The sequence below is a fragment of the Copadichromis virginalis genome, linkage group LG20 (assembly GCF_057382275.1).
Source record: "Copadichromis virginalis isolate Kocher_CV1m ecotype Utaka linkage group LG20, C_Virginalis_male_GT1.1, whole genome shotgun sequence".
Lineage (NCBI taxonomy): Eukaryota > Metazoa > Chordata > Actinopteri > Cichliformes > Cichlidae > Copadichromis > Copadichromis virginalis.
The window spans coordinates 31,473,713-31,501,132 of record NC_140637.1 but is presented as its reverse complement, the minus strand read 5'-3'; the positions used below and the strand labels follow the sequence as shown (position 1 = coordinate 31,501,132).

At 40.3% G+C, this 27,420-nt stretch overlaps 2 protein-coding genes across 5 annotated transcripts; both read left to right on the top strand.

The window, feature by feature from the left end:
* The first annotated feature begins 711 nt into the window (after positions 1–711).
* On the top strand, positions 712–14,294 carry LOC146685177 (NLR family CARD domain-containing protein 3-like). Of its 3 annotated transcripts, XM_085443728.1 has the most exons (9): positions 712–768; positions 1,129–1,269; positions 2,445–2,576; positions 3,803–3,876; positions 5,345–7,175; positions 8,086–8,259; positions 8,823–8,996; positions 9,852–10,025; positions 13,208–14,294. In XM_085443728.1, exons 2-9 carry the CDS (start codon positions 1,154–1,156, stop codon positions 13,239–13,241), a joined length of 2,709 nt encoding a protein of 902 aa, XP_085299854.1. In that variant the 5' UTR covers positions 712–768; positions 1,129–1,153; the 3' UTR covers positions 13,242–14,294. The 3 variants fall into 3 exon arrangements, with proteins under 3 accessions (XP_085299854.1, XP_085299856.1, XP_085299855.1); XM_085443730.1 differs by lacking the exon at positions 9,852–10,025; XM_085443729.1 differs by lacking the exons at positions 712–768; positions 3,803–3,876 and having other exon boundaries at positions 1,186–1,269.
* Positions 14,295–15,974: 1,680 nt separating this feature from the next.
* Positions 15,975–25,963, top strand: LOC146685176 (NLR family CARD domain-containing protein 3-like). 2 transcript variants are annotated; one of them, XM_085443727.1, is made up of 10 exons: positions 15,975–16,372; positions 17,089–17,208; positions 17,469–17,564; positions 18,338–18,457; positions 19,139–19,224; positions 19,336–21,121; positions 21,632–21,805; positions 22,427–22,600; positions 24,026–24,199; positions 24,694–25,963. In XM_085443727.1, exons 1-10 carry the CDS (start codon positions 16,269–16,271, stop codon positions 24,701–24,703), a joined length of 2,844 nt encoding a protein of 947 aa, XP_085299853.1. In that variant the 5' UTR covers positions 15,975–16,268; the 3' UTR covers positions 24,704–25,963. The 2 variants fall into 2 exon arrangements, with proteins under 2 accessions (XP_085299853.1, XP_085299852.1); XM_085443726.1 differs by having other exon boundaries at positions 19,333–21,121.
* Positions 25,964–27,420: the final 1,457 nt, after the last annotated feature.

Genomic DNA, 27,420 nt, shown 5'->3' with positions numbered 1-27,420 from the left:
TCAAAGCCTCGAAGGATCATTAGGCAGGAGGTGCTGCTATGGACAATTAATTTCACCAGGCAGGAACAAGCTAGTCCAGTGCACATGCTCAGTAGGAATCTGTCCCTGTCTTTGTAAAAAGAGCAAGACTTCAAGATTTACAAGTCTTTGTAATTAATCCCTCCACTTGATTTCTGTCATGTCTTATTTCAGTGTCCACCATTCTTGGTTCAATCTTAACATTTCAATTGCTTATTCAAATAAATATGACTTTTGATTAATCGATGTTAAAAGAGTTTTAGGATCCAAATATACTCTAAATCTAAAGTAAGAGAATTCATGATAATAGTGGATCATCATAATAAACAACTATAAATGAATCCCACATCTGGTACTATACGTCCTCTCATCCATAGAGAGAACTTCAGGGCAGAAGAAAGTTAAGCAAACATGAGTAATTAAACAAATACATTCAGTAAAGGACTTCATACCCTCCCTCTCATAGCCCTGCGACAGAGTGCAAAATTAATATTTCTTTGTTCCGTTATGTTTAACCAGTTTAATGACGTGTGGAAATCTGACAATGATTCAGGTCATTTTGATGAGAATTCTAGAAAAGTGTTGATAAACTGTCAAACCCTGCTGCAGTCGTGACGTTGACACGCCATCATCCTATAAGGTTAAATTGTGGTCACGTGATCTCCTAAAACGTAAAGTGGTGGAGAAGCTGTAAAACAGAAAGTGAAACCAGCGGGTGTTGCGGTTTGTTGAACTTAACATAAAATCCAGGTAAAGATCACTTCTGCCGTAAGCTGTGTTTAACATGTGCGGTGCTCTCGCGTCTCTTTAACAATCATGTAATCGATGGTCTTTCCTGTTTTCGGGTGATCCACGTAATTCAATTCAATTTTATTTATATAGCGCCAAATCACAACAAAAGTCGCCTCGAGGCGCTTCGTATACTTATACGTACTTGTGTACATGTTGAAACAGCCGACAGAGCAAACGTGGACAATAAGGTGAGAGTAAGAGAGAGAGAGTGGACTCTCTCTCTCTTACTCTGTGTGTGTGTGTGTGTGTGTGTGTGTGTACTGGTCTTGGGTGACTTTTGAACAAACCTGTCTTCATTCTCACGTTGTGCGTTTGCAGAATTGTTGTTTACAAGTGCTTGAAGATGAATAATTTGGAGGAAGAGGAGGACAGAACACCGTCTCCTGTGTCTATGGCCAGTGACTGGTCCAAAGGTCGTCCCCCAAACTTCAGTAATGAACCGGGACCCTCAGACACAAAGTAAGAGGCTGTTTCTACTTTACACTGACCTGAAAATGAGCCAGAGTCAGTGGTAGTGTCTTTAGTTGTAGAATAATGTTGTTCTTCCGGTTTTTGTTTTGTTTTTATTGTTTTTGTTAAATACCAAAACTACCTGATACCTCTGCATAGTTAGGGACTCCACCCAGGGACTAGGGTGACCAGATACCCACAAACTAAATGTAGGGTAAAGACTTAAAAAAAAATCTTACTAATACACTTTTTGGGTTTCAGGCATGGTATTGATGATGTGAAGGATAAACCTATAAAGAACACAGAAAAAGTAACAGTAAAATCAAACAGCAAACTGTACATATAACGTTTATTTCCCAGCATAGAATCTATAATACACTTAAAACAATCTTTAAATGAAAGACTCAGAGAAAACGTGTTGTGAAAGTCGGAACATAATCCGCTCCTGACAGTTTTCATTTCTGTTGTGTCAGCAGCAGACTTGGTGTTGTTTAAGGGTTTCAGAGTAAAAATGAAATATAAAAACAGATTTCAAACGTAGTGTACGTACAAACTTCTTATGAGGTCAGCGGAAAGTGTCCTGTTTCAGGATCAGATATTCAATTCAATTCAATTTGATTTACACAGCGCCAAATCACAACAACAGTCACCTCAACGCGCTTTATATTGTAAGGTAGACCCTACAATAATACATACAGAGAAAAACCCAACAGTCATATGACCCCCTATGAGCAAGCACTTTGGCGACAGTAGGAAGGAAAAACTCCCTTTTAACAGGAAGAAACCTCCGACAGAACCAGGCTCAGGGAGGGGCGGGGCCATCTGCTGTGACCGGTTGGGGTGGGAGAAGGAAAACGGGATAAAGACATGCTGTGGAAGAGAGACAGAGATTAATAACAAGTATGATTCAGTGCAGAGAGGTCTGTTAACACATGAGTGAATGAGAAACATGACTGAAGAAGAAATACTGTATCATGGGAATCCCCCAGCAGCCTACACCTACTTCAGCATAACTAAGGGAGGATTCAGGGTATGGGGCCTGATTATTTAAGACCTTGTATGTGAGGAGCAGGATTAATTCTTATAGAACAATAATGCTGTTGTGAAAATGTTTGGTACCAACAGAAAACAAAAAATTTAAATTAAAAAATCGATATTTGTTATGTATTGTTGATCCTCATTAGGGGAAACAATAATTTGGAGGAAGAGGAGGATGGAACATCGTCCCTCGTGCCCAGCTGTATGTCTATGGCTAGTGACTGGTCCAAAGGTCGTCCCCCAAACTTCAGTAATGAACCGGGACTCTCAGACACAAAGTAAGAGGCGGTTTCTGTTTTACACTGACCTGAAAATGAACCAGAATCAGTGGTAGTGTCTTTAGTTGTAGAATAATGTTGATCTTCCTGTTTTTTGTTTTTGTTTTTTCCCTGCAATTCATATGTAATAATTTTATTTTTATTGTTTTTGTTAAATACCACAACTACCTGATACCTCTGCATAGGTAGGGACTCCACCCAGGGACTAGGGTGACCAGATACCCACAAAGTAAATGTAGGGTAAAGACTTTTAAAAAAATATATCTAACTAGCACACTTTTTGGGTTTCAGGCATGGTATTGACAATGTGAAGCATAAAAATACTCATTTATTTGAGTGCAGTTTTCCAATTTACCATGCTAGCCTGTAAATTGGAAGTACCATTCGTACTCACATTCACACGTATAAGTAATAACCTAACTCCACTTACTGCATGCCTTTGGACTGTGGGAAGAAGCCAGAGTTTCTGGAGTGAACCCACACAAACACTGATAGAACATGTAAACTCCATCCCAGATAGATCAGGGAAATACAAAAACTAACTGAAAAACTTTAAACCAGGGCCAGTGTCCTGCAGGTTTTAGATCTCACCCTGGGTCAACACACCCGGATCAACTGATTAGTTCATTACCAGGCCTCTGGAGAACTTCAAGACATGTTGAGGAAGTAATTTAGCCATTTAAATCAGCTGTGTTGGATGAAGGATACATCCCCACCCCGCAGGCACTTGAGGCCTGGAGTTTCCCCACTACTGACTTAGACCCTCCAACTCTCCCCATAGAGGTCTGAGAGATCTTCTAGAAATGGTGATGTTAATTTCTGGTTAATCGATTGGTCAGTATGGGATTATTTTATACCAGTTAATCTCCAATCTTGAACGTAACAGGATAGGTTACCATGGCGATTTACCTCGGTAAGAAGTGAACCACCTTCACAGCTGGACAAAATGCTGCTTGGTAGTAGAGTCCTCAGGAAGAGACCGAAAAGCAGATATCAGGAAAATACTGTCATGATAAACCCTCTTCCTTGTAAACAGATGTGTCGACAGGGTGCTGAGAACTCGTGTTTTGGATTAATATAAGTTCTGATGGTGTAAAAGGAAATGATTATTGCTTGATAAGTAAAGAAAGAGCATTGACTTAGTAATAGACCATACTGAGACTTTCAACTTAATTAACTTCATGTTTCGCCACATGGCCAGAATAAGTTTCCCTTTCTATCCACAGAAAGAACAAGTGTGTGCAGGAGCCCGTGTCCAGTTCTGGATTTTGGACAGCCAGTAGGAGCAGCTGTGTGCAAAGTAAAATTGAGCATCTGTTTGCTGATGGAGTCATTAAAAAAACTAAGCAATATACACTCAACAAAAATATAAACGCAACACCTTTGTTACTGCTCCCATTCCCCATGGGATGGACGTAGAGACCTAAAATTCATTCCAGATACACAATATAACCATCCCTCCCAAAAAGTGGTCACAAATCAGTCCAAATGTGTGGTAGTGGGCACATCTGCTATATTGAGATAATCCATCCCACCTCACAGGTGTGCCACATCAGGATGCTGATCTGACATCATGAGTAGTGCACAGGTGTACCTCAGACTGCCCACAACAAAAGGCCACCCTGGAATGTACAGTTTTGTCTCACAGCAAAATGCCACAGATGCCACAAGCAATGAGGGAGCGTGCAATTGGCATGCTGACAGCAGGAATGTCAACCAGATCTGTCGCCCGTGCATTGAATGTTCATTTCTCAACCATAAGCCGTCTCCACAGGCGTTTCAGAGAATATGGCAGCACATCCAACCGGCCTCACAACCGCAGACCTCGTGTAACCACACCAGCCCAGGACCTCCACATCCAACAGGTTCACCTCCAAGATCGTCTGAGACCAGCCACCCAGACAGCTGCTGGAACAATTGGTTTGCACAACCAAACAATTTCTGCACAAACTGTCAGAAACCGTCTCAGGGACGCTCAACTGCATGCCCGTCGTCCTCATCGGGGTCTTGACCTGACTCCAGCTCGTCGCCGTAACAGACTTGTGTGGGCAAATGCTCACATTCGATGGTGTCTGGCACGTTGGAGAGGTGTGCGCTTCACGGATGAATCATGGTTCACATTGTTCAGGGCAGATGGCAGCTGAGAATGTCCCAGTTCTTGCATGGCCAGCATACTCACCGGACATGTCACCCATTGAGCATGTTCGGGATGTGCTTGACCGGCGTATACGACAGCGTGTACCAGTTCCCACGAATATCCAACAACCTCGCACAGCCATTGAAGTGGAGTGGAGCAACATTCCACAGGCCACAATTGACAATCTGATAGACTCCATGCGACGATATGTTGCACTGCATGAGGCAAATGGTGGTCACACCAGATACTGACCGGTTCTGGGTCCCCAGACCCCCAATAGCGCAAAAAACTGCACATTCCAGGGTGGCCTTTTGTTGTGGGCAGTCTGAGGTACACCTGTGCACTACTCATGATGTCAGATCAGCATCCTGATGTGGCACACCTGTGAGGTGGGATGGATTATCTCAATATAGCAGATGTGCCCACTACCACACATTTGGACTGATTTGTGACCACTGTTTGGGAGGGATGGTTATATTGTGTATCTGGAATGAATTTTAGGTCTCTACGTCCATCCCATGGGGAATGGGAGCAGTAACAAAGGTGTTGCGTTTATATTTTTGTTGAGTGTATGTTAAATGTTAAATATATGTAAAAAACTATATATAAATTTTGTTTTATTGTCTTTAAGTAGATGATGGCCTTCAGGAAGTTTTCGATGAACATAAAGTCTGTTTGAAGATGCGATGTCAATCTGTGACTGAGGGAACTGATAAAACAGGAGGTGAAACTCTCCTCAACGCAATCTACACTGAGCTCTACATCACAGAGGGACAGAGTGAGGAGGTTAATACCCAACATGAAGTGAGTCAACTTGAGAGAGCTTCAAACAAGAAGACCCTCCATGATGCTCCAATTAAGTGTTGTGACATCTTTAAAGCCTTACCCGAACAACAAATGCAAATCAAAGTGGTTCTGACCTACGGTGTTGCTGGCGTTGGAAAAACCTTCTCAGTGCAGAAGTTCACTCTGGACTGGGCAGAAGGTTTGGAAAACCAAGACATCAGTGTGGTGGTTCTGCTTTCATTCAGGGAGCTGAACCTGATCAGAGATGTGCAGTATAGTCTCCTGGAGCTGCTCCAGGTTTTCCATCCAACATTACAGAAGGTCACAGCAGAGAAGCTGGCTGTCTGTAAACTTTTGTTTATATTTGATGGTCTGGATGAAAGCAGACTTTTACTGGATTTCACTAAGAGGGACGTCATGTCTGATGTCACACAGAAGTCAACGGTCACGAATCTGCTGACAAACCTCATTGAAGGCAGACTGCTTCCTATGGCTCTCATCTGGATAACTTCCCGACCAGCAGCGGCCAATCATATCTCTCCTACACGTGTTGACCGTGTCACCGAAGTGCGAGGTTTCACTGATGCTCAGAAAGAGGAGTACTTTAAGAAGAGATTCAGTGATGAAGAGCTGTCCGGCAAAATTATTTCCCACATCAAGTCATCCAGGAGCCTCCACATCATGTGTGGAATCCCAGTCTTCTGTTGGATCACTGCTACAGTTCTGGAGCACATGTTGACTGGAGGGCAGAGAGAAGAGCTGCCCAAGACCATGACCGACATGTACTCACACTTCCTGTTGGTACAAACAAAAAGGAAGATTCAAAAGTACCATGAGGGAGAAGAAGCAAGTCCAGAAGAGCTGATGGAGGCTGACAAGAAAGGTCTTTTAAAGCTCGGGAGGCTGGCATTTGAACATTTGGAAAAAGGAAACCTCATGTTCTACCAAGAAGACCTGGAGCAGTATGGTGTGGATGTCACAGAGGCCTCGGTGAACTCAGGACTTTGTACAGAGATTTTCAAAAGAGAGTGTGTGATCTTTCAGAAACCAGTCTACTGCTTTGTTCATCTGAGCATTCAGGAGTTTCTAGCTGCCGTTTATATGTTCCACTGTTTCACTAATAAAAATACTGATGTTCTGCAGGACTTTATAAATATAAAGTCTTTTCTTGAGAAAACCTCTAAACAATCTGGAAATATTAATTGTTCCATCCCATCTCTGGATGTCTTTCTGAGCAGAGCCATGGAGAAATCTTTGCAAAGTAAAAATGGACACCTGGACCTGTTTGTTCGCTTCCTTCATGGCCTTAGTGTGGAGTCCAACCACAGACTTTTAGGAAGCTTACTGGGTCATTTGCAAAATAGTCCACAAATCATCAAGAGAATTATAAACAACCTGAAGAAGATGAACAGCGATAAAATATCTCCCGACAGAAGCATTAACATTTTCCACTGTCTGATGGAGATGAATGACCTCTCAGTACATCAGGAGATCCAAGAGTTCCTTAACTCAGAGAACAGATCAGAGAAGAGACTCTATGAAATCCACTGCTCAGCTCTGGCCTACATGCTGCAAATGTCAGAAGTTCTGGATGAATTGGACCTGAACAAGTACAACACTTCAGAGGCAGGGCGACAGAGACTGATCCCAGCTGTGAGGAACTGCAGAAAGGCTCTGTAAGTCTAAAGGCCCTTTCACATAAGACGCGGCATGTGCAGCTCTGTACTCCAAAACCCATTCTTTTCTGTTGCACAAGAGTACTCGCACATGCTGTGGTCAAAGTTCAACCCAGCTGAACTTTAACCGCTATATGCTATGACATACCTTTGCACAACCAAGAGAAACGAAGCCTACAGTCACACTAACCTCAACCACACAATGAACGAGGAACTCCATGACACATGTTTACATACATATATAGGGACCTCCTGGAGCTCTTGAGTAAGTCACTCAATGGAGTGACTTACTCAAGCTATGTGGAGGAAAGCACTGTTGTGGAAACGACATACTCTTCTCTAGTTGGGATACTTACAATGTTTTGCCTTTTATGGATGAGAGATAAATGTTTTGAAATGACACAGAGCAGGCACATCTGGTACACATAGAGTGAGCACAAAAAAATGACATACAAGTCGAGTGCAGTAGTCAGCGCAACACAAATTTTGGGCCATTCACTCTAGCTGGCGGTCAGTGCAGCACACGCTGCCGCATCCTACTCTCATTCCTACTCTCACCTATGGTCACAAGCTCGGACTGAATGGATGATGTTGCAGATACAAGTGGTAGCAATGATTTTTCTATGAGGTGTGGCTGGGCTTTCTTTCAGAGCAGCTGTTAAATTGAAAGAGGTGCCCTGGATGATCAAAAGTCTTGACATCTCTACTCAGAATGCTTCTTGGTCTAGATATCAGCTAGCTACACTGGAAAGCCCCCAAATTGGCTGTTGTTCCCAAAAGGCTTTTCGCTGATGGGTTCCCTGATTGAACAAGATCTGCTCAACTGTTTTGATGTTAAATGCAAAAGCAAAAATAAATATGTAGTATCTTCTTCCATGATAATGTCTTTTGCAAATTTGTCTTATCACAGACTTTCTGACTGTGGAATTTCAAAGACTCACTGTGAAGTCTTGGCCTCAGCCCTGAAGTCCAATCCCTCCCATCTGATAGAGTTAGATCTGACCTTCAATGAGCTGGAGGACTCGGGACTGAAACTGCTCTCTGTAGGACTGGAGAGTCCAAACTGCAGACTGAAGACCCTGAAGTCAGTACCCTGACCGTTGTTGTTGTTTTTAATACATTTACTTTATAAATTTGGATATACATTTTCAGGATTTTCCAAAACAACCAAAAAAGTACATAAAAAGTACACAAAGTGAAACCTTGCTTTGGTTAGTATCCTTTTCTGTGCTTAGAAAGTGAACAACACCATTTTGTACCATTTCAGACTAGCTAAAATATGTAACAGACTGCTCTTAATGGGGGGGGGGATTGTTTGGAAGCATGTACCAGTGAAATTTTAGCCAAAGCTTAGTAATCATACCTGCTAGGGTTAACCGATCCTACATTGATTTTTTAATTCCTCCTATCTAAGTAATCCAATCTAATCATCACTGAATGCCTGCAAGATACAAAACCATCATTAGAGAAATGCTAAGTCGTTATTTCAGTTAGTGATTTTTTTTATGATACCTTTTCCCTGAATTAGTTTTATATCTGTGCATTACATACTATAAAGTGATGTGGCACTACGTTTAAAACCTGTCAACATGTCATTAGGTCAGAAATAATTGTATCTGTCTTTTTCTTTCTTCTTTTGTTATTCAGACTGTGGAACTGTGGATTGTCAGAGATTAGCTGTGCTACTCTGAGCTCAGCTCTGAAGTCCAACCCCTCCCGCTTGAGACATCTGGATCTGAGTTACAACAAGCTGCAGGATTCTGGAGTAAAGCAGTTGTGTGGTTTTCTGGAGTGTCGACCCTGTCAACTGGAAACTCTGAGGTCAGCTGTGTTTTCATATTAAACTGTGTTTTCAGAATGTAATGATGATCTTACAGGTTCAATTCACAAAAAGTCATGTTCAAATATCTTGTTTTATCTGTCCCTAATACAAGACACAACGGATCTGCAGTTTGTTTATGCCAAATTCTGACTGCCTTTAGAATGTTGCAGCAGAAATCGAGACACATTAGACAAGGGAATTGTTTTTCAGCTCTTCTATTGTCCACTTTTGGTGGTCCCCAACCCTTTCATGTTGTTAGCTGCTACATGTGGCACCCACTGTGTTCTTCTGCTTTAAGGTTCAACATGTTCTGCATTTAGAGGCCCAAAACAGTTCGGCCATTTTCCCTCTTGCATCAATAAGAGATTTTCACTCAACTCAACTTGTTGCTTTTGTGTCTATTCTCTGTAAACCCTAAAGATGGTTTTGTGGGAAATTCAGATCAGTAGTTTCTAAAACACTCAGAACCACCTGTGTGGTTCAAATAATCCTGATATGCTCAAAATCACTTGTTGCTTGATTTGAACTTAAGTAGGTAGCTTGTCTTAACCATGCCCACATGCCTAAATGCATTGAGTTACTGCCATTAGGCATTACGCAAATCAGCGTTAACAGGCAGTTAAATGGGTGTGCATATGTTTTTTGCTGAGCACAACTGCATGTAAATGAAGTCACTGCTTGAGCTGGCAGTGTATGAGAGCTGATTTTATTATGTCTTTGTTGTGCAGCAGAAATAGCAAGATTTGATTAGTAATAATGACAGCTCTTTTTTTACTTATTATGTTTGATATGAAATATTTAAAACAGAAACATTGTCTTTTTATTTATTTTATTTTATTTTATTCTTTATTCAGACTAAGGGAGTGCTCTTTGTCAAAGGCCAGTTGTACTTTTCTGTGCTCAGCGCTGAAGTTAAACCCCTACCACCTGAGAGAGCTGGACCTGAGTAGAAACGGCCTGCAGGATTCAGATATGATTCAGCTGGTGAATCTTGTGAATAATTCAAATTACAGACTGGAGAATCTGTGGTAAGTAGGAAGTTGCATTGAGTCAATGCTGCTTTTAGCACTACTGTATAATACACAGTTGGTATCGTAGCAAAGATCGAGTGTTTCCTATAAACCCTCACTGGCTGCTTTTCTCAGTAAAGCGGCAGCTGTTAACAGTCATCATTTTTTGAGAGGACGAGAAAGTCAGCCAGACAGATTAGACTGAAGCTTGCGAGGGCTGCACTGTGTTAACGCGTTAGCGCCGTGCAACCCTCGCATGGGCCGAACGGGAATTTGCTGTGTTAATGCGGTTAAGGCGTTAACGTCGTATTAATGAGAATAACGCTGACAGCACTAGTAAAGACCCTAGAAAACCCCAAAAATCAGATGATCCCCTATGAGCAAACACTTCAGTGACAGTGGGAATAAAAAACTCCCCTTTAAAAGGAAGAAATCTCTTGCAGAACCAAATTCAAGGAGGGTAGGCCTTCTGCTGCGACCGGTTGTTAGTGGAGGAAGACAGGACAAAAACACACTGTGGAAAAGAGCCATAGAGCATAACTAATGATTAAATGCAGATTGGTGCATAAGCACATAGTGAGTGAAAAGGTGAGTGAAGGTGAAACACTGGACCTATTGCAGAATAACTAACGGAGGATTCAGGGTCACCTGATCCAACCCTAACAATATGCTTTTATCAAAAACAAATGTTTTAAGCCTAATCTTAAAAGTAGAGATAGTGTCTGTCTCCTGAATCCGAACTGGGAGCTGGTTCCACAGAAGAGGGGCCTGAAAGCTGAAGGCTCTGGCTCTGATTTTATTTTTAAATGTGCTAGCAATCACAAGTAAACCAGCAGATCGAGAGCAAAGTGCTCTATTGGGAAGATACGGTACAATGAGGTCTTTAAGATAAGGTGGGGTCTGATTATTCAAGATCAGTTTTTAAGGAGAAATATGGTCTTTCTTCTGCCGGTCAGCACTCTTGCTGAAGTATTTTGGATTAACTGAAGGCTTTTCGGAATTTTCAGCATCACTCTGAGACAGGATATTTATATTTTTAGAGATGTTGTGCAAATGGAAGAAAGTAATCCTACATATTTGTTTATGTGCATTGAAGGATAAAAAGTAGATTCCTCACAGTGTTGCTGGAGGCCAAGGTAATGCCATCCAGAGTAAGAGTCTGGTTAGATACCATATTTCTAAGATTTTCAGGGGCGAATTCAATAACCTCAGTTTCATCTGAATCTAAATTTAGAAGAAGGAAATTAAAGGTCATCCAGGTCTTTATATCTTTAAGACATTCCTGCAGTTTAACTAGTTGGTTTGTGTTATCTGGCTTCATGGACAGATATAGTTGGTTGTCATCTACATAGCTGTGAAATTGTATGCTATGTCTTCTAATAATACTGCTTAACCCAGGGGTCGGCAACCTGCGAGCCGCATGCGGCTCTTTAGTCCTTATACTGCGGCTCCGCGTGGTTTGGGAAAATAAATGAGAAGTATTTAGCTGAAGTGTATTTTATTTATATTAGTTCTTTTTTAACTTGTAGTTCTAAATTGGAAGATTATTGTGATATTGAAATATAAAAATATAATTATATTCTATTATTTTTTCATCGCTCAAAATAAACGTCACACGCGCGGAAGCCGGTGTACCCGCCGTGCATTTATCGAGACTTTCAACCACAGGTAGGCCAATTATGGATCTTCGGATCCACATTATGTCAGCAGCTCCACTGTGAACTATGTTAAAAACAAACACTGCTCGCGCCTCACAGATGACAGCTTACAGTCCTGCGTAAAGATGAAAGTACAGCCCCGATTTGCAGACGCTGTGCGCAGAGGTTCAGGAGCAGAAGTCCCATTGTAAACATATCACGGCAGACCCGACGATGTTTCCATGAACGTGCTTTTCAGCATCTCTTTATTGACCACTTTTCACACACGGTTGCTGTACGCATACTGCAGACCACGCCCCGCCACACACATTAACCAGGTAAAATACATATTTAGGCAGAATTTTGCAAATATCTATTTTTTTTTTTTTTTTTTAGCAGCATAAGTGCTTTTTTCCCAGTTATTTTTTAAAAGTCAGGTCAAGGCTCCAAAAGCCCAATGGTGATATAAGGGTGGCGGCTCACAACAGTTTTCGTTTGCTGGATCATTTTAGTTCAGCTGGGTGTCTTTCCTTTTGTTATATTTCTTTAAGAGTTCAAAAAGTGTTAATTGCATAAATAAAATGTAATTTTCTCTGTAGCACTTCATGGATTTCATAAGCAACACACCTTAGTTGTTCACACAAAGCATAAAAGTAAAAAATAATATATACAGTGTTATCTTCATTTTAGATGTCAAAAAGTATTTGAGGCTCCCAGTGTTTTCTTTTGCGTGGAAACCGGCTCCAAACGGCTCTTTGGGTGTTAAAGGTTGCTGACCCCTGGCTTAAGGGAAGCGTGTATAATGTAATGTATAACAGACTCCATTTACATGAACAAATTGGAGTCTGTTAGATAGATATGATTCAAACCACTGCAGCGCAGTACCTGTAATACCTACAGCGTGCTCTAATCACGGTAATAAATCATGGTCAACAGTATCGAACACTTCACTGAGGTCTAGCAGGACAAGCACAGAGATGAGTCCACTGTCAGAGGCCATAAGAAGATCATTTGTAACCTTCACTAAAGCTGTTTCTGTGCTGTGATGAGCTCTGAAACCTGACTGAAACTCTTCAAATAAACCATTCCTCTGCAGATGATCTGTTAGCTGTTTGACAACTACTCTTTGAAGCTCCTGGCCTCCAGAGCTGTAACCATATTTGTTACAAGTATCATCATTACTAAAGGAGGCTGAGAAGTAGCTAAAATTCTGACACAGTGAGCAAGAGTTCAGGAGGAAGAGGTGAAGAGGCCCTCTGTTCATTTCTAAAGCAAGTAAAGAAGTGTTGGAGCCAAGACATTTGAAGAGATATAGATATGGATATAGATACATGGGTCTTTTTGACCAGATAGTTGTACAATCAAATTAGATTTTTTTCTCTCTTTTCTTTAAAGTCAGTCAGACAGAAGCCTGCAAACTCCTTTCCCTTATTTCAGAGAATCATCCTTACTCACTGGTCACTGTTCGTTTTTACACGCAGAGCCTGATATGCAGTAATCATATTTTTTTTATGACTCTTGTAAACTCTAATTCATGACCTCTGTTATTTCTTCTCTCTACAGCCCCCACGAATTGTCGGTAACAGTTGTCTGCTGAGCTATGACGAGCTCTGCCCTGATGATCTGGAGAGTTTTAAACAGCAGCAGGAATTTGTGCATTAGCATGCCCTGACTCGGCCATGAAGTTAGAAGAAAAACTTCAACCAGCAGTGACTTCTAGAGGAATCAAAAGAAGTACAAATGACTGTTTCAGTGTGAACTGCCCTTAGAAGTGCAGACTCAATAAGAATTATTCACAGACATTATGCAAACACATATATGTGCTTAAACTGTGCATATGAGTGTTTCTCCTGCTAATCTGGGATTCTGTTCTCTTTTCCTGAGCTTGCTTGTAATGAGCAGGCATATTTAGAACTACGACAGACTATGTGTCTATACAAAAGATGAACTGTCTTAGAAAGTATATTAAATATTTATCTGTTCAAAATGTATTTAAATTAGAGTCCACCCTTACTGGAAGTTAGTTACACTCATTTCTCGGTGATGTCCTGGTTATAGATGATGGACTGGTGGGTCCTTGTTTGGACCTGCTTACTTCTTTTCTTCTGGTTTGCTATGCTTTAACACTTTTAAATGTCAAACTTTTCTTTTAAACTTGAGCCGCAGCCTTTGTCTTAGAGAATAAAACATTCATCTGTGTAAGCAATATATTATATATACTGTAAGTCAGTGAATCCTGATGAATATACTATCATCCCTGTGTTTTATAATCCTGATAGAGTATAAAAAATCATACCAGCACTGCTCCTCTGATTACTTCTTATGGTGACACAAGGTTTATAGTCATTTAGACGGCACTCAAATCAGTGTAAACTAGAGTAGGCTTTGATTTTCTGTAATTGTTCTGTGTTAGAGCGCCACACTGTGGCATAATTGAGAACTGCAGTTAATGTTTACACAGTAACTTGCTTGATTGTTAAAGACTGCTTGCATGCACAGTTTCATTACTGTCAGTGGATTAGGTTCCTGTTTAGTCTTCCAGTAATTAATATTTCTGAATGCAAAGTATTTGTTGGATGCATAAAAATGTGAAGGAACGATGTGAAAGTTTAATAAACCTCCATGAGCTCACTGAACCCTTTAGAACTCACCACAGTACTGAGACTGCTCTTATTAAAATAGCTAAAGACTAAAAAAAAAATCCTGTCCTGTTTGGCAGCGTTTGCAATCAAAATTACGACCTGAATGCAAACATATTTTTCCAAGATCAGCTCTATAAATTCTCTATAGGCTCCTCTTGTTCAGGTGTTTCTTTTATGTATTTATTTATTCATTTCTATTCATCTTATTTCAGTTATATATGGTTTAGCAGGACAATGTCTTAAGGCAGCCCCCAAGAGTACTGAAGCCCCAAGGCCACACATCTCAGCAACATGTGCGCGCCCAACCCAGGAGGAGAAGGAAGGAGGCCCTAGATGGGGCACCCATGGCCACAGGGTGAGAGTCCCAGAGGTGAGGGGCGGCCGACCTCCCTGGTGCAAGCCCAGTACAGGGTCCCAGGGCTCCAGGCCCACAAGTACCGCCCAGTACCCGGCAGAGCCCTCCCACCCCTGGCGACAAAGATGAGCTACAAGCCTGTGCCAGAACATCCAGCCACAAGCCCCGGAACCAGCAAGTACCCACATCCCAGGGAAGGGCAGCTGTGAGAACATATCATCCCCACCCTCGTAAATGTCCTCTTGTCATGTCATACATTACTTACAAGATCCTGTTACAAACCCCTCAATACCCTGATCCCTCAGTATCTCTCTGATCTGCTGCAACCATACACACAGTCTTGGATGCTACGGTCCTCAGCCACGGGCCTGCTTTCTGTCCCGCGCACCAGCCTCCATACCTTTGGGAACAGAGTCATCAGGCTGGAGGCCACCACCCTCTGCAACTCTTCCATATCAGCTTCACAACGCTCCGTCACTGGAATCCTTCAAAAAACTTCTCAAACTCACGTCTTCACCAAAACCTTCTGCTCCTCTGTAAAGCATTCTTGGGTCTTTTAAAAGGTGCTAAACTAAGTTATTACTATTATTACTATTATAAAGCACATCTGAGTGATTTTTGAATCCATGTTGAATTTACTAAAAGCATTGAACCTAAACAAAAAAATATGTCATGTGCAAGAGCTAGACTTTTATAAATCCTTTTTAATCAGGTTTCCCAAAACCTAATAAAAAAATGTGACATAGTGGTATCATATTTCTTCCATGCTAGCTTCTTTTCATAAAATTTACAACCAACCCAAAGTGTAAAGACCTTTAAGGGTTAACCCAGTTTAGATTACTCTGATAGCAATGTTTAAGTGGCTGTTAAATTTAGGCCTGTTGTCTTTGATAGTAAGAAAAGAGACGTACAACCAAGCTGGACCAAAGGTCTCCCTGACACACACTGATGGAGCTACATTAATGTTTAACTATTGACTTCTACATGATTAGAATCAAGTTGCTACCTGCTCGCTTACTCACTATGCCACTCGACTTACCAGTTAGAAACGAAAGTATTCATTTTGGTGATAAAACCAGAAGTCTACCATTAGGGGGCCTCAGATTATATATAAACCTTCATTGTCCATATATGGCATATATGTGTGTGTTTTGAGAATGTGTTCGATGTGATTTGATGCTCTGAAAGTTCTTGAATCATAAATCTAGAAGCCTAATTATATGATATATTTATGTATTCTTGTATGTCTCTCTCTCTCTCTCTCTCTCTCTCTCTCTCTCTCACATACACACACACCCAGGATGACGTCATGTGATTTCCTGTAAATGGAGAAGGGAGGAGCATCTCTTCTCTATTGATCTAGGTCACTGCAAACTACGGAGCAGGAGGAAGAAATGAATGTGAGCTTTAAGCCCGACATTACGTTTCGTCTGCTTTCAGTCAGCTGTCTCTGTGGACTAGAAGAAAAAACAATGATGTGCTAATTCAGGAAGTGGACTGACAACTCAGTTCACTGCTGGAGTCTCTCTGTGTGTGTGTTGTACTTCCTGTTTTGTCAGTCATGAGAGTGGTTTGTATTCTGTGCTAATGCTCAGCATTTCTGAGTTACCGGTGAGCCTGGCTGAAAATGAATGTTTTGGAGGAAGAGGAGGACAGTGCACAATCTCTCTGTTTTCCTATGAAGAGAGACCTTTCCATAAATGACAGTGAACCTGGACCTGCAGACACAAAGTAAGAGACCGTTTCTACTGTAAAGTGAAGTGAAGATGATTTATTTGTTATGAAGAAATAATGTGTGCGATCTATTTTAGTGAAGTGTTCCCCCTAAACCCTTGATGTGGAACATCCGGAGCAAAATTTCACCGCGGATGTTAAAGACTAAAAACCTGTTTGCACAGAAATAATGCAAAATGAAACTCATGAGGGAGTTTTTACATTTTTATGCATACAGTACTCATAGAGATAAATATGTATAGGGAGGACTGCCTGAGTAATAGATAGACATTATAAACTGTTCACCAAGCTTGTGGGCCACAGACAAACCGACTCTTGTCGGAAAAATGCATATTTTATAATTTTTTAAAACTTCCATCCTTATCATCAAGTAAAAAACTACAAAAAGACATTGGAAAAAGGAAACAAGAAGAGTTCAGTGCAAACTAGCATTGATATCAGCTGCACTGATTAGTTCTTTTATTAGCTGCTTATACAGCTACATTTGCTTACATTTTCACCTGTTTAGAACTACCATTTAGGATGTGGATCTTTGGAAAGGGACACAGCTGGTGAGACAGAGAGGTAAATAAACACGGAGACTGACTTCCACAGGAGATGCTGAAGACAAGAAACATCCCCAAAACCTCAAACCCTGGGTCAGTGACCCTGGGACCAAGACAGATCCCGTCAACATGAATGATGTGTTACATATTATATGTTTGTGTTCCCAGAGGTCAGCAGCCCAGGCGCAGAACAGCGTCTGTAGGATCAGAGTGTCTGTCAGTGAACAGTAACATCTCCAAAGATGATCCTCCATTCTTCAGTAATGAACCTGGACCTTCAAACACAAAGTAAGAAAATGTTTCTGCTGTAAAATGAGCAGAAGAAAATCCCCTTAGCAGGCAGAACAAACATGCTTCCATATCTGTAAGATCAGCTTATTGTGGTAGTGATATAAATAAAATCCAAACTGAGACCCTGTGACAGTGAATGTTTCTGCTTTTACTGAAAACCTCCAGAACCTCAGTCCTGTACTCATAATAAGTGACTTATTTCTAACAACATGAAGATACAAATTAACAATGTGCTAAATATTATATGTCTGTTTCAGAAAAGGAACAGAGACTTCAGGATTCGATTCTCTGTCTAACTTTTCCAAAGACGAGCCTATGCACTTCAGTAATGAACCTGAAGTCTCAAACACAAAGTAAGAGACTATTTCTCCTCTAAAATGACACGAAGATGGTTTGTTAGGATGACACTAACACAGAAAAGCTTCAGTGATTTTCAAAATCAGAAACCTATTTGAACAGAAAAGCTGTAACATGAAAACATGAAGGACTTCTTGTGTTTGTAAGTGTCAGATATTTTAAAAACACATTATGAAATAGGCCACACTCATGATGGAGAACACAACAAAATATGAGGGGATACAGAGACACGCAGGATGATGAAGGAAAAGGCAACAGGTGGGAACGCAGCAGCAGTAAACTATCATAATTACCTGGAAGGAAATTAGACACAGGATACAGAGAAGAACAGTCACCAAAATAAAACAGGAAGAGAGCCACAACTGAACAGCGAGACAAGATTAACCTGATGCCAAGCACAAAAGAAGACCAAGTAAAGCACAGAAAGACAAAGGAGGCAGGAATAAACAGAGAAGCAAGGAATAAAGCACAAACTAAATCTGACATCATAACCTAAACGTAACCAAAGCTACAGAACTATAAAACCCCCAACATCACAAAATTCAAACCTGTGTCCAAGATCCAGTGACCATGACAGTATGTACCTATAGAAGGTAGAATATGTTCCTGAGTAATAAAATCCAAACTGAGACCCTGGGACAGTGAATGTTTCTGCTTTCACCGAAAACCTCCAGAACCTCAGTCCTGTACTCATAATAAGTGACTTATTTCCAACAACATTAAGATGCAGATGAACAATGTGCTAAATATTATATGTTTGTGTTCCCAGGGGTCAGCAGCCCAGATGCAGCCCAGCGTCTCCAGGATCAGAGTGTCTGTCTATGAGGAGTGACGCTTCCAAAAATCCCCCTATATCGTTTAATAATGAACCTGGACCCTCGGACACAAAGTAAGAAAGTATTCTGAACTGGCCGGTCTCCAGAGTGAGGCGGTTTTTCTTTTTTCTTTCTTTCTTTTTTTTAAATTTAATATCTTCTTCCATGGTAAAGTAATTTGTAGTTTTCCAAATATGTGTTGTAGACTTGAAAATTAGTCCGTGCATGATTGCCCCACTGATCATAAAGTCTGTGCATGTGCGCCTATATCGCCCATCAGGGATTGTTGAACTGACGATTGCCGGTTGGAAACTTTTTACATATTTTTTCACATATCGCCCAACCTTAGCATTTATACACCAAAGAATATATATTTTTCTATAATTATTTGTCTGCATTAGACTATTATTTTAATGTATGTAACGTACCTCTTTGACTGAGCGTTTTCAGTAAGTTAGTGCACTTCCCCCTATATTTTACCCTTGTGTTACTTATCTTCCTACTAATCTCCCACTGAATAAATACCCCCACCTTATATTAATGAATACCCTGTAATTTTATCTTCTAAACCATGCTATAATGTTTTACTTCTTATTCTGTCTGCACCTTTGTTCTCTTTTATAGTCTTTTATCTTATGTTTTAACCTTGTTGTGAAGCACTTTGGTGTACCTTTGGTTTTAAATGTGCTATATAAATAAAGTTGTATTGTATTGTATGTGTACTGGTCAATATACATTTTCTTTTGTATGCACAGAGAGAAGACAAAGAATCCTGTTTCCCACTGTGGAGAAACAGCCAAGTTTGGACGACATATAGGTGGTCAGAGCAACACTGTGCAAAGTAAGATTATACTTTATAAGATATAGGGGAAGATTCCAGATGATGATATGCTATACCAATATTAAAGTTTCATTAATTTTATTTCTGTCTTTCTTTTTTGTCTTCTAGCAGTTGCTGGTCTGCAGGAGCTTTTAGATGAACATAAGTTCAGTCTAAGGAAGAGATGTGAAACTGTAACTGAAGGATCTGAAGAAACAGGAAGAAGAACTCCCCTGAACAGAATCTACATAAACCTTTACATCACAGAGGGACAGAGTGAAGACGTTAATACTCAACATGAAGTGAGGCAGCTGGAGACAGGTTCCAAGATGAAGACCCTCCATGAAATTCCAATTAAGTGTCATGACATATTTAAAGCCTTATCTGACAAAGTGATCAGAGTGGTTCTGACCTACGGTGTTGCTGGCGTTGGAAAAACCTTCTCAGTGCAGAAGTTCACTCTGGACTGGGCAGAAGGTTTGGAAAACCAAGACATCAGTGTGGTGATTCTGCTTTCATTCAGGGAGCTGAACCTGATCAGAGATGTGCAGTATAGTCTCCTGGAGTTGCTCCAGGTTTTCCATCCAACATTACAGAAGGTCACAGCAGAGAAGCTCGCTGTCTGTAAACTTTTGTTTATATTTGATGGTCTGGATGAAAGCAGACTTTTACTGGATTTCACTAAGAGGAGCGTCATGTCTGATGTCGCACAGAAGTCAACGGTCAATGATCTGCTGACAAACCTCATTGAAGGCAATCTGCTTCCTACGGCTCTCATCTGGATAACTTCCCGACCAGCAGCAGCCAATCAGATCCCCCCTACACTTGTTGACCGTGTCACCGAAGTGCGAGGTTTCACTGATGCTCAGAAAGAGGAGTACTTTAAGAAGAGATTCAGTAATGAAGAGCTGTCCAGCAAAATTATTTTCCACATCAAGTCATCTAGGAGCCTCCACATCATGTGTGGAATCCCAGTCTTCTGTTGGATCACTGCTACAGTTCTGCAGCACATGCTGACTGGAGGGCAGAGAGAAGAGCTGCCCAAGACCATGACTGACATGTACTCACACTTCCTGCTGGATCAGACCAAGAGGAAGATTCAGAAGTACCATAAGGCTTCTACTCCTGAAGCTCTTCGGAAGCTTGGGAGGCTGGCATTTGAACATCTGGACAAAGGAGACATCATGTTCTACCAAGAAGACCTGGAGCAGTGTGGTCTGGATGTCACAGAGGCCTCGGTGTACTCGGGACTTTGTACAGAGATTTTCAAAAAAGAGTGTGTGATCTTCCAGAAACCAGTCTACTGCTTTGTTCATCTGAGCATTCAGGAGTTTCTGGCTGCCGTTTACATGTTCCACTGTTTCACCAGTAGACAGAGCAAGATCCTGGAGGATTTCCTAATCCCTAAGTTTTCTAGGACGTCTAGGAATTTTGGAAATAAAACTGCCCATGTGCTATTTTTAGATGACTTTCTGAGCAAAGTTATGGAGAAATCTCTCAAAAGTAAAAATGGTCACCTGGACCTTTTTGTCCGCTTTCTTCATGGCCTTTGTCTGACGTCCAACCAGAGACTTTTAAGAGACCTGCTAGGTCGGACAGAGAGTAATCCAGATAGCATCCAGAAAGCCATCAGCAACTTGAAGGAGATAAACACCCAAAAAATATCCCCTGACAGAAGTCTCAACATTTTCCACTGTCTGATGGAGATGAATGACCTCTCAGTACATCAGGAGGTCCAAGAGTTCCAGAAGTCAGGAAAGAGATCACAGAGACTTTCTGTTATCCACTGCTCAGCTCTGGCCTACATTCTCCAAATGTCAGAAGAGGTTCTGAATGAACTGGACCTGGGTGAATATAACACCACACTGGAGGGCAAACAGAGACTCATTCCAGCTGTGAGAAATTGCAGAAAGGCTCAGTAAGTCTGCCCGTGACTAACATTATAAACTTGGTTCAGGTTAGCAGTTTCGAGCCAAAGGGCAAAATTAAGATCAGATAAGATTTCAGATACAATTTTGCTGTGATTGAGAATTCAACAGAAAGATGATTTGGAGTTTCTGTGAGGAAACTCTTCACATTTTGGTCAGAATGGACAGTAAACTTCCACATTTTCATTAGAAAATGGTTTTAAACTTAAACTTAAAACTCCTGCTAACATATTTTAGGTTCTGTTAGGTGCAATCAGTGCAAACAAATGCTGTTGCCTTGTGTTGCTAGTTCTTGTCAGCTTCTGTTGACTCAATAAAACTTATTAGAAAATCTAAAGATTAGATGACGAAAAATGAAATAAATGTCTACTTTCATAACAATATCCCAAAAGGTTGATTCTGTTCTGTTCTTTCTGGGATTTCCTTACTTGGACAATTGAGCATGCATCAAGACACTTCATAACACTATGTTTTGTAAAATGTGCTTCTTTTTTTTACAGACTTTCTAGCTGTGAGCTCTCAGAAGCTCACTGTGAAGTTGTGGCCTCAGCTCTGAAGTCCAACCCCTCCCATCTGACAGAGCTGAACCTGAACTTTAACAAGCTGCAGGATTCCGAAGTGAAGCTGCTCTCTGTCGGACTAAAGAATCCAAATTGCAGACTGGAGACTCTGAGGTCAGTTTACTGAGTAATACTTGCTTTTTTCCTCTCTTCAAATTGAGCATTGTAGTTTGAAGTGTTAAGACATTTCTTTTGTTGAGCTGTGAAGTAACCCCGTTATAAAGAGGCTCCATTATCAGATGATTGGATACAGCTGACAGCATAATATTGATGTTAAACTAATTTGAGGATTCAGAAGTCTGAGTCACAGAGCAAGTCGGTGTATTTGTGCTTGTACATTGTTTCTGTGTTGAACTGCAGTCAAAGCACAGAAAAAGAAAGTTTAGTTCTCAGTACTCTGTAACTTATGATCGCCGTCGACAGCAGGAATCATATTGACAATGAGGGACTATTTAATAAAAAATCTGTAATTCCTAAACCCCCTGAATTAAAGCTGAAAGTTCACACTTCAATCACATATTGGTTATTTGATCCACTGCGGTGGTGTACAAAGGGAAAACTACAAAAATGATGTCTTTGTTGAACAAAGCACAGGCCTAACTGTAATTTGCAATGATTTGTATATTAGTACATAATTTATAGTATAGGTGCAAATTTAAAACTAATATACATTATATTTCCTGTATTTTATAAATGACTGAATCTGAATCTGCCTTTTTTAAATTCTTTATTCAGACTGAAGGGTTGTAGGTTGTCAAAGGCCAGCTGTGCTTCTCTGGTCTCAGCTCTTAAGTCCAACCCCGTCTATCTGAGAGATTTGGACCTGAGTGCCAACACGCTGCAGGATTCAGGAGTGAAGAACATGTGTGGTTATCTGGAGAGTCCAGGCTGCAGATTGGAAGTGCTCAGGTCAGGCAAAAATGTTTTGGTTGTGTGGTCATATAAATATAAAAGTTTAATATGTAGGCTGGCAGTCTGCAGAGGATTTAATGCTAATGCTTTCTTCTTTATTGCTTCAGTCTAATAACTGCAGGATGCAATGTTGCACAACAATGTTGAGCAACACACTGAAAACCTAAAAAACGTAGATTAAGCACAATCAGAAAATTTTGTTATATTAGAATTAAAACCAAGGTGACGGCTAAGTCATTAAATAATGTAATTATTTTATAAATATGCTCTAATTTAACTAGTTTAGTCTATAAAATGTTCCAAACTGTGAAGCAACATTATTAAACTCACTTTCTTTGAGGTTAGCCTCAGAGTGTACGCCCCACTTTATGTGGGTTGGCTGCAGGCTGCAGTGCTATGCTAACAACAACCTGAAACAGATGAACAACTTTTTAATTTGTGCCTATATGAGGTCCAGCCCTGTAGTGAGAAGCGCAGCCAAAAGGCAGCTAATTATATCGATTCAAAAATGGAAGCAGTTGCAGACAACTACTTTGTGACGAAGTAAGAAATGCTTGAATAATCGTAACTTTGGTTTCTGGTGTGATTTTGAATCCAGCTTTCAAAGATTTGATGATTTTGTTTTTAACAAACAACATAATGTATATCAGTAAAGATTTTCAGCTTTACTATTTAAGTAATCAATCCCATTTTTGATTTAAACATGCGCTCAATTTTTTTTGAGAGGAGCAGCTAAAAACTGGAGGGAGTGCTGATTTCCTTGAGTTACAGACAGGGATCTCTGCAGGCTGGGAAGAGTCTCCACGAAGGAAAGATCATGAAAAGAGGAATAAAAAGTCACAGGGATAACTTGCTATCTTATGATGATAAGAGCAATGAACTGGTGTCAACTGGATGATTTCCTCAACCTTAAAGCAATCATGTTAACCTGTAGTTCACATGGAGAGTGGGCACAAAGGAGGACCACTCCTGACACATGTAAACAAAAAGTGAGCAAGGAAACAAAGAGAATAAGAAAACAAAAGAACAAGAGGACTGTGATGGACTCATTTTTTGGATCATTAATGAAAGTTGACAATCAAATATATTTTCATGTTTATTTAAATAAAAATGTTTTATAAGTATTGATCATCATTTTGTTAACATTTCCATTTTATGGCTTGATGAACTTGGGCTGAAAGGATACATTTTTGACTTGTCTGATGCACAGGATTCGTTTGATTGTGTCTTTATTGAATCTATCAGTTATATTAAACTACTTTTTATTAGTTTTTCTGCTGAATAAAATATCTTGTTGGTTTGAGGTGTTTGAAGTCTCTGTTTCCTAACCTTTTACATCCTATACCGTCTTTAGCTTCAGATTATTAAACTGGTTATAATTTTAAAATCTGTCTAAACTTAAATGTTTCATTCATTTCTCAGATTGAGGGGCTGCAGTGTGTCAGCGATCAGCTGTACTTTTTTGGTCTCAGCTTTAAAGACCAACCACTCTCATCTGAGGGAGCTCGATCTGAGCCAAAACAACCTACGGGATCCAGATGTGAAGCAGCTGTTGGATCTTAAGGAAAGTCCTGACTATAGACTGGAGACTCTGAGGTCAGTAAAGAGCTGGAGTCACTCTGTGTTGCATTCAGCAGTATTGTACTGCAATAGAAATAATTCCAGACAAATATACAAATATATACAGTACAGATCTGAGATAACATTCAGATCTATATTTCTATATTTCATAGCTAACTTAGCTTAGTGTCTTTCATGGCTGCTTCCATGTTTACTAGCCAGGTGATATTACAGAAAGCCGCCACAAAGATGTTTGTGTTAAATTGAACAGCAGGAAATACATTTTTAAAAAAGATGTTCATGGATCATTTATGACTCTTCACAGTTCACTTCCACTGTGGAACAATAGACTCGATGTTCAAACGTGTAGGTTAGTGGGTGTACATGTTGACATGAAAGCTCAGAGAAGCTAAGATAGGCTAAGATAGGCCACGCCTCCACTGCAGCTGTGAACAGGCTAGATGTGCTGCATCTCTGAGTGACAGCTTTTGAAGTGACTTATTTAATACACTTGTTTCTTGTCTCTACAGGTTGGAGTGATAATCTGTGTAACAATGAGAGCAAGCAGGACGACGAGTGGACGAGCTGTGATGATCCACTGAGGTTGGAGCAGCAGCAGGTTGTTGGTTCCTGTAGAAAACCGGTTCCCAGTATTCCAGTTCCTTGGAATTGTTAGTCCTCCTGTCTGTGTCCTTATTAGGGATTTGCACTGGTGCATGGGGCTGTAGTTAAATGGTGATTATGAGACAGAGTGTTTCAGCTATTTTACTTGTTCCCAGAGCTAATTAAGTAACATACTGCATTACTTTTACGAAAAGCATTCTGTGTATTCTGTGTAATATTAAACACTGACTACAACAACGAGCGCAAATACCTCAAACACGCACAGAAGTTTGACTCCAGCATGCAATTAATTTGCATGAATGTTATTTCTTCTTGCTGCTTAGTGACGGTGGTGACTCTTAAAATGGAGCCAATGAAAATCGATAAAGAATCAGAATCAGAATCATAAAATTCTTATCGATTCCCATCCGTAGCGTAGATACTGTAACTCGGCTGTTTTACTGAGAGCTGGATCAAGAACTGACACTATGAGGTTTCAGGGTTTCAGTGATCTTCTTCTACTCTGCACTGAGACATTAGCCCCAGGTTCATCTGGTCCTCCAAGTCTTTGCCATGTCCGCTGCTCTGCTGTGGATTCAAAACGTTTGTGCTGCACACGGTGTCTTTATGTGGCGGAGATAAATGTCTCCTTTATCTCTGCCACATAAAAGGCCGTTAAATCACAAGTTTAAATACCACAAAAACCTAATGAAATGCAAGTTTTTTTAATGGTGATGAGATGAACACCCTGTGATATTACTTAAGTGAAGCACAAATTCACTTCATTCATTGTATAAACGGTTTTATTGTTTTGTTGTTTGGTTGAGGTTGCTGATACTGACATTACTGACACATTAAAGTCCGTTATTCACTGGCATCAACACTTATCCCTTACATCATATCCTGCCAAGCCAGAACACACACAGGAAGTTATAAAACCAGAGCCTTTTCCACATCCTTTACCTCCAAACCATCGTGAGAGGAAAAATGCATCAAGACCTTTTAGGTCCTATAAGTTAAATTAACTCTCTAATTTTTATTCTAACATTTATCTATTATGATATTTTGTCAACGTGTCAATTCAAAGAGTGCTGCATGATAGCTTGAATACATGTTGAATTTGGCAGATTGGATTCCTTCCATTTCTTTGTTAATAACTTGACAGTGAAAATAAATAAAATGGTTTTTATCTGTTACTGTCTGTGTTCTGTTTGTGTTGTTGATCTCTCTTCATGTGTTAAAACATTACCCACCTACATAACCATCAGTAATCGTACCAAATAAATAATGTTCACGCTGCATCTGTGAGCCAGTGCAGACGTAACTGTTTTCAACCACTGAATATCATATTAGACCCAGTAAAAAAAATAAAAAACTAATGCTGTTTTTAAGGCGTTTGAAAACATACAGTGTGAAAGGGGTTTTCTTTTTCAGTAATGAGCTAGACTTGGTCTTAATAGATATAAACAAAAATAGTAAAACTTTCAATATTTAATGGCAATGAGAACGAGTGAAGACAATTTTTGACCCTAACAGCTTGTAATTTGGGTTTTATTCATCTGATTATCAGAAAACATCCAGAAACCTTTTCTTTCGCCATTTGTCTTGAAGACTCTACATTATTATTTGATGCTGCCAATGTTTTTGTAAAATTGAGGAAATAACTTCTTGGATGATCTTTAGCACACTGCAAGTCAGATTATTTGTGTGGGAAAAAAACACCAACAGCACATGTTGAAAAGATCCAAATAAGTGATTAAATTACCCAGCTGCTGCAGGAGGAGGAAAGAAGAGCTGCAGCAATGCTAAATATTAACATGTTAAATTGGTGTTGCCCAACACCTTAGAGACCCAGGCTTTTTGAAAATATTGTTATAAAGTTATTATTGCATATTTTTAATATGCAAATGAACACATTTCTTTTTGCCGGTGAGCTTTGCTTGTTTGTAGGAGGAATGCTGGAATAGTCTTTACAAACACAGTTTCTGCAGTTTGAGTCAGCGTGGACGCCATCCGACCACTAAAATCACGAGCATTTTTTTTACATTGCTGTTATTAGCAGATGCCTGGACGGTGTGCTAGAGAGGCTCGTGACAGAGGATCCACCTTTGTGTATTCATCAAGGAAACACTCCAGCTTTGGAGTGTGTGAGTGTGAGCACAAATAGTGTATTTCAAATGAACTCCGACATGTTTGCCATCTGTATAGTAAGGTCAGTAGGACACTGTGCAGGTGTGACCCACCTGGTTTGGACCAATGATGAAAAGTGTGTGTCACAATTTCAAATTTCACTACTGCTCGGAGGAGAGTTAGCAAGTTTTTGAATATAAAGCTTTACTCTATGCTCATGTGAACGAGGCCTTATTTGAACAAATAATCAAATATGGATTTTTACTCATTTCTCATCTTGGTTCAATATCAGCTCTATAGTCACGGTAAAAGGCTGTACTCTTCAAAGATTGCCTTCCACCTGAAACTGATAGTTGTGGCAGACTTGTAACATGTTAGCTTCACACGTGTCTAAATACAGTTTCTATATCTACACAATGAGTCTTTGAATGATTAAAAATCACACCTGTGCCTAGTACCCAGAAGAAAAGAAATTATGAAGTTTGTTCCAGCAACTCTTGGGGTCATAGAGGTTGCTTGTTTGC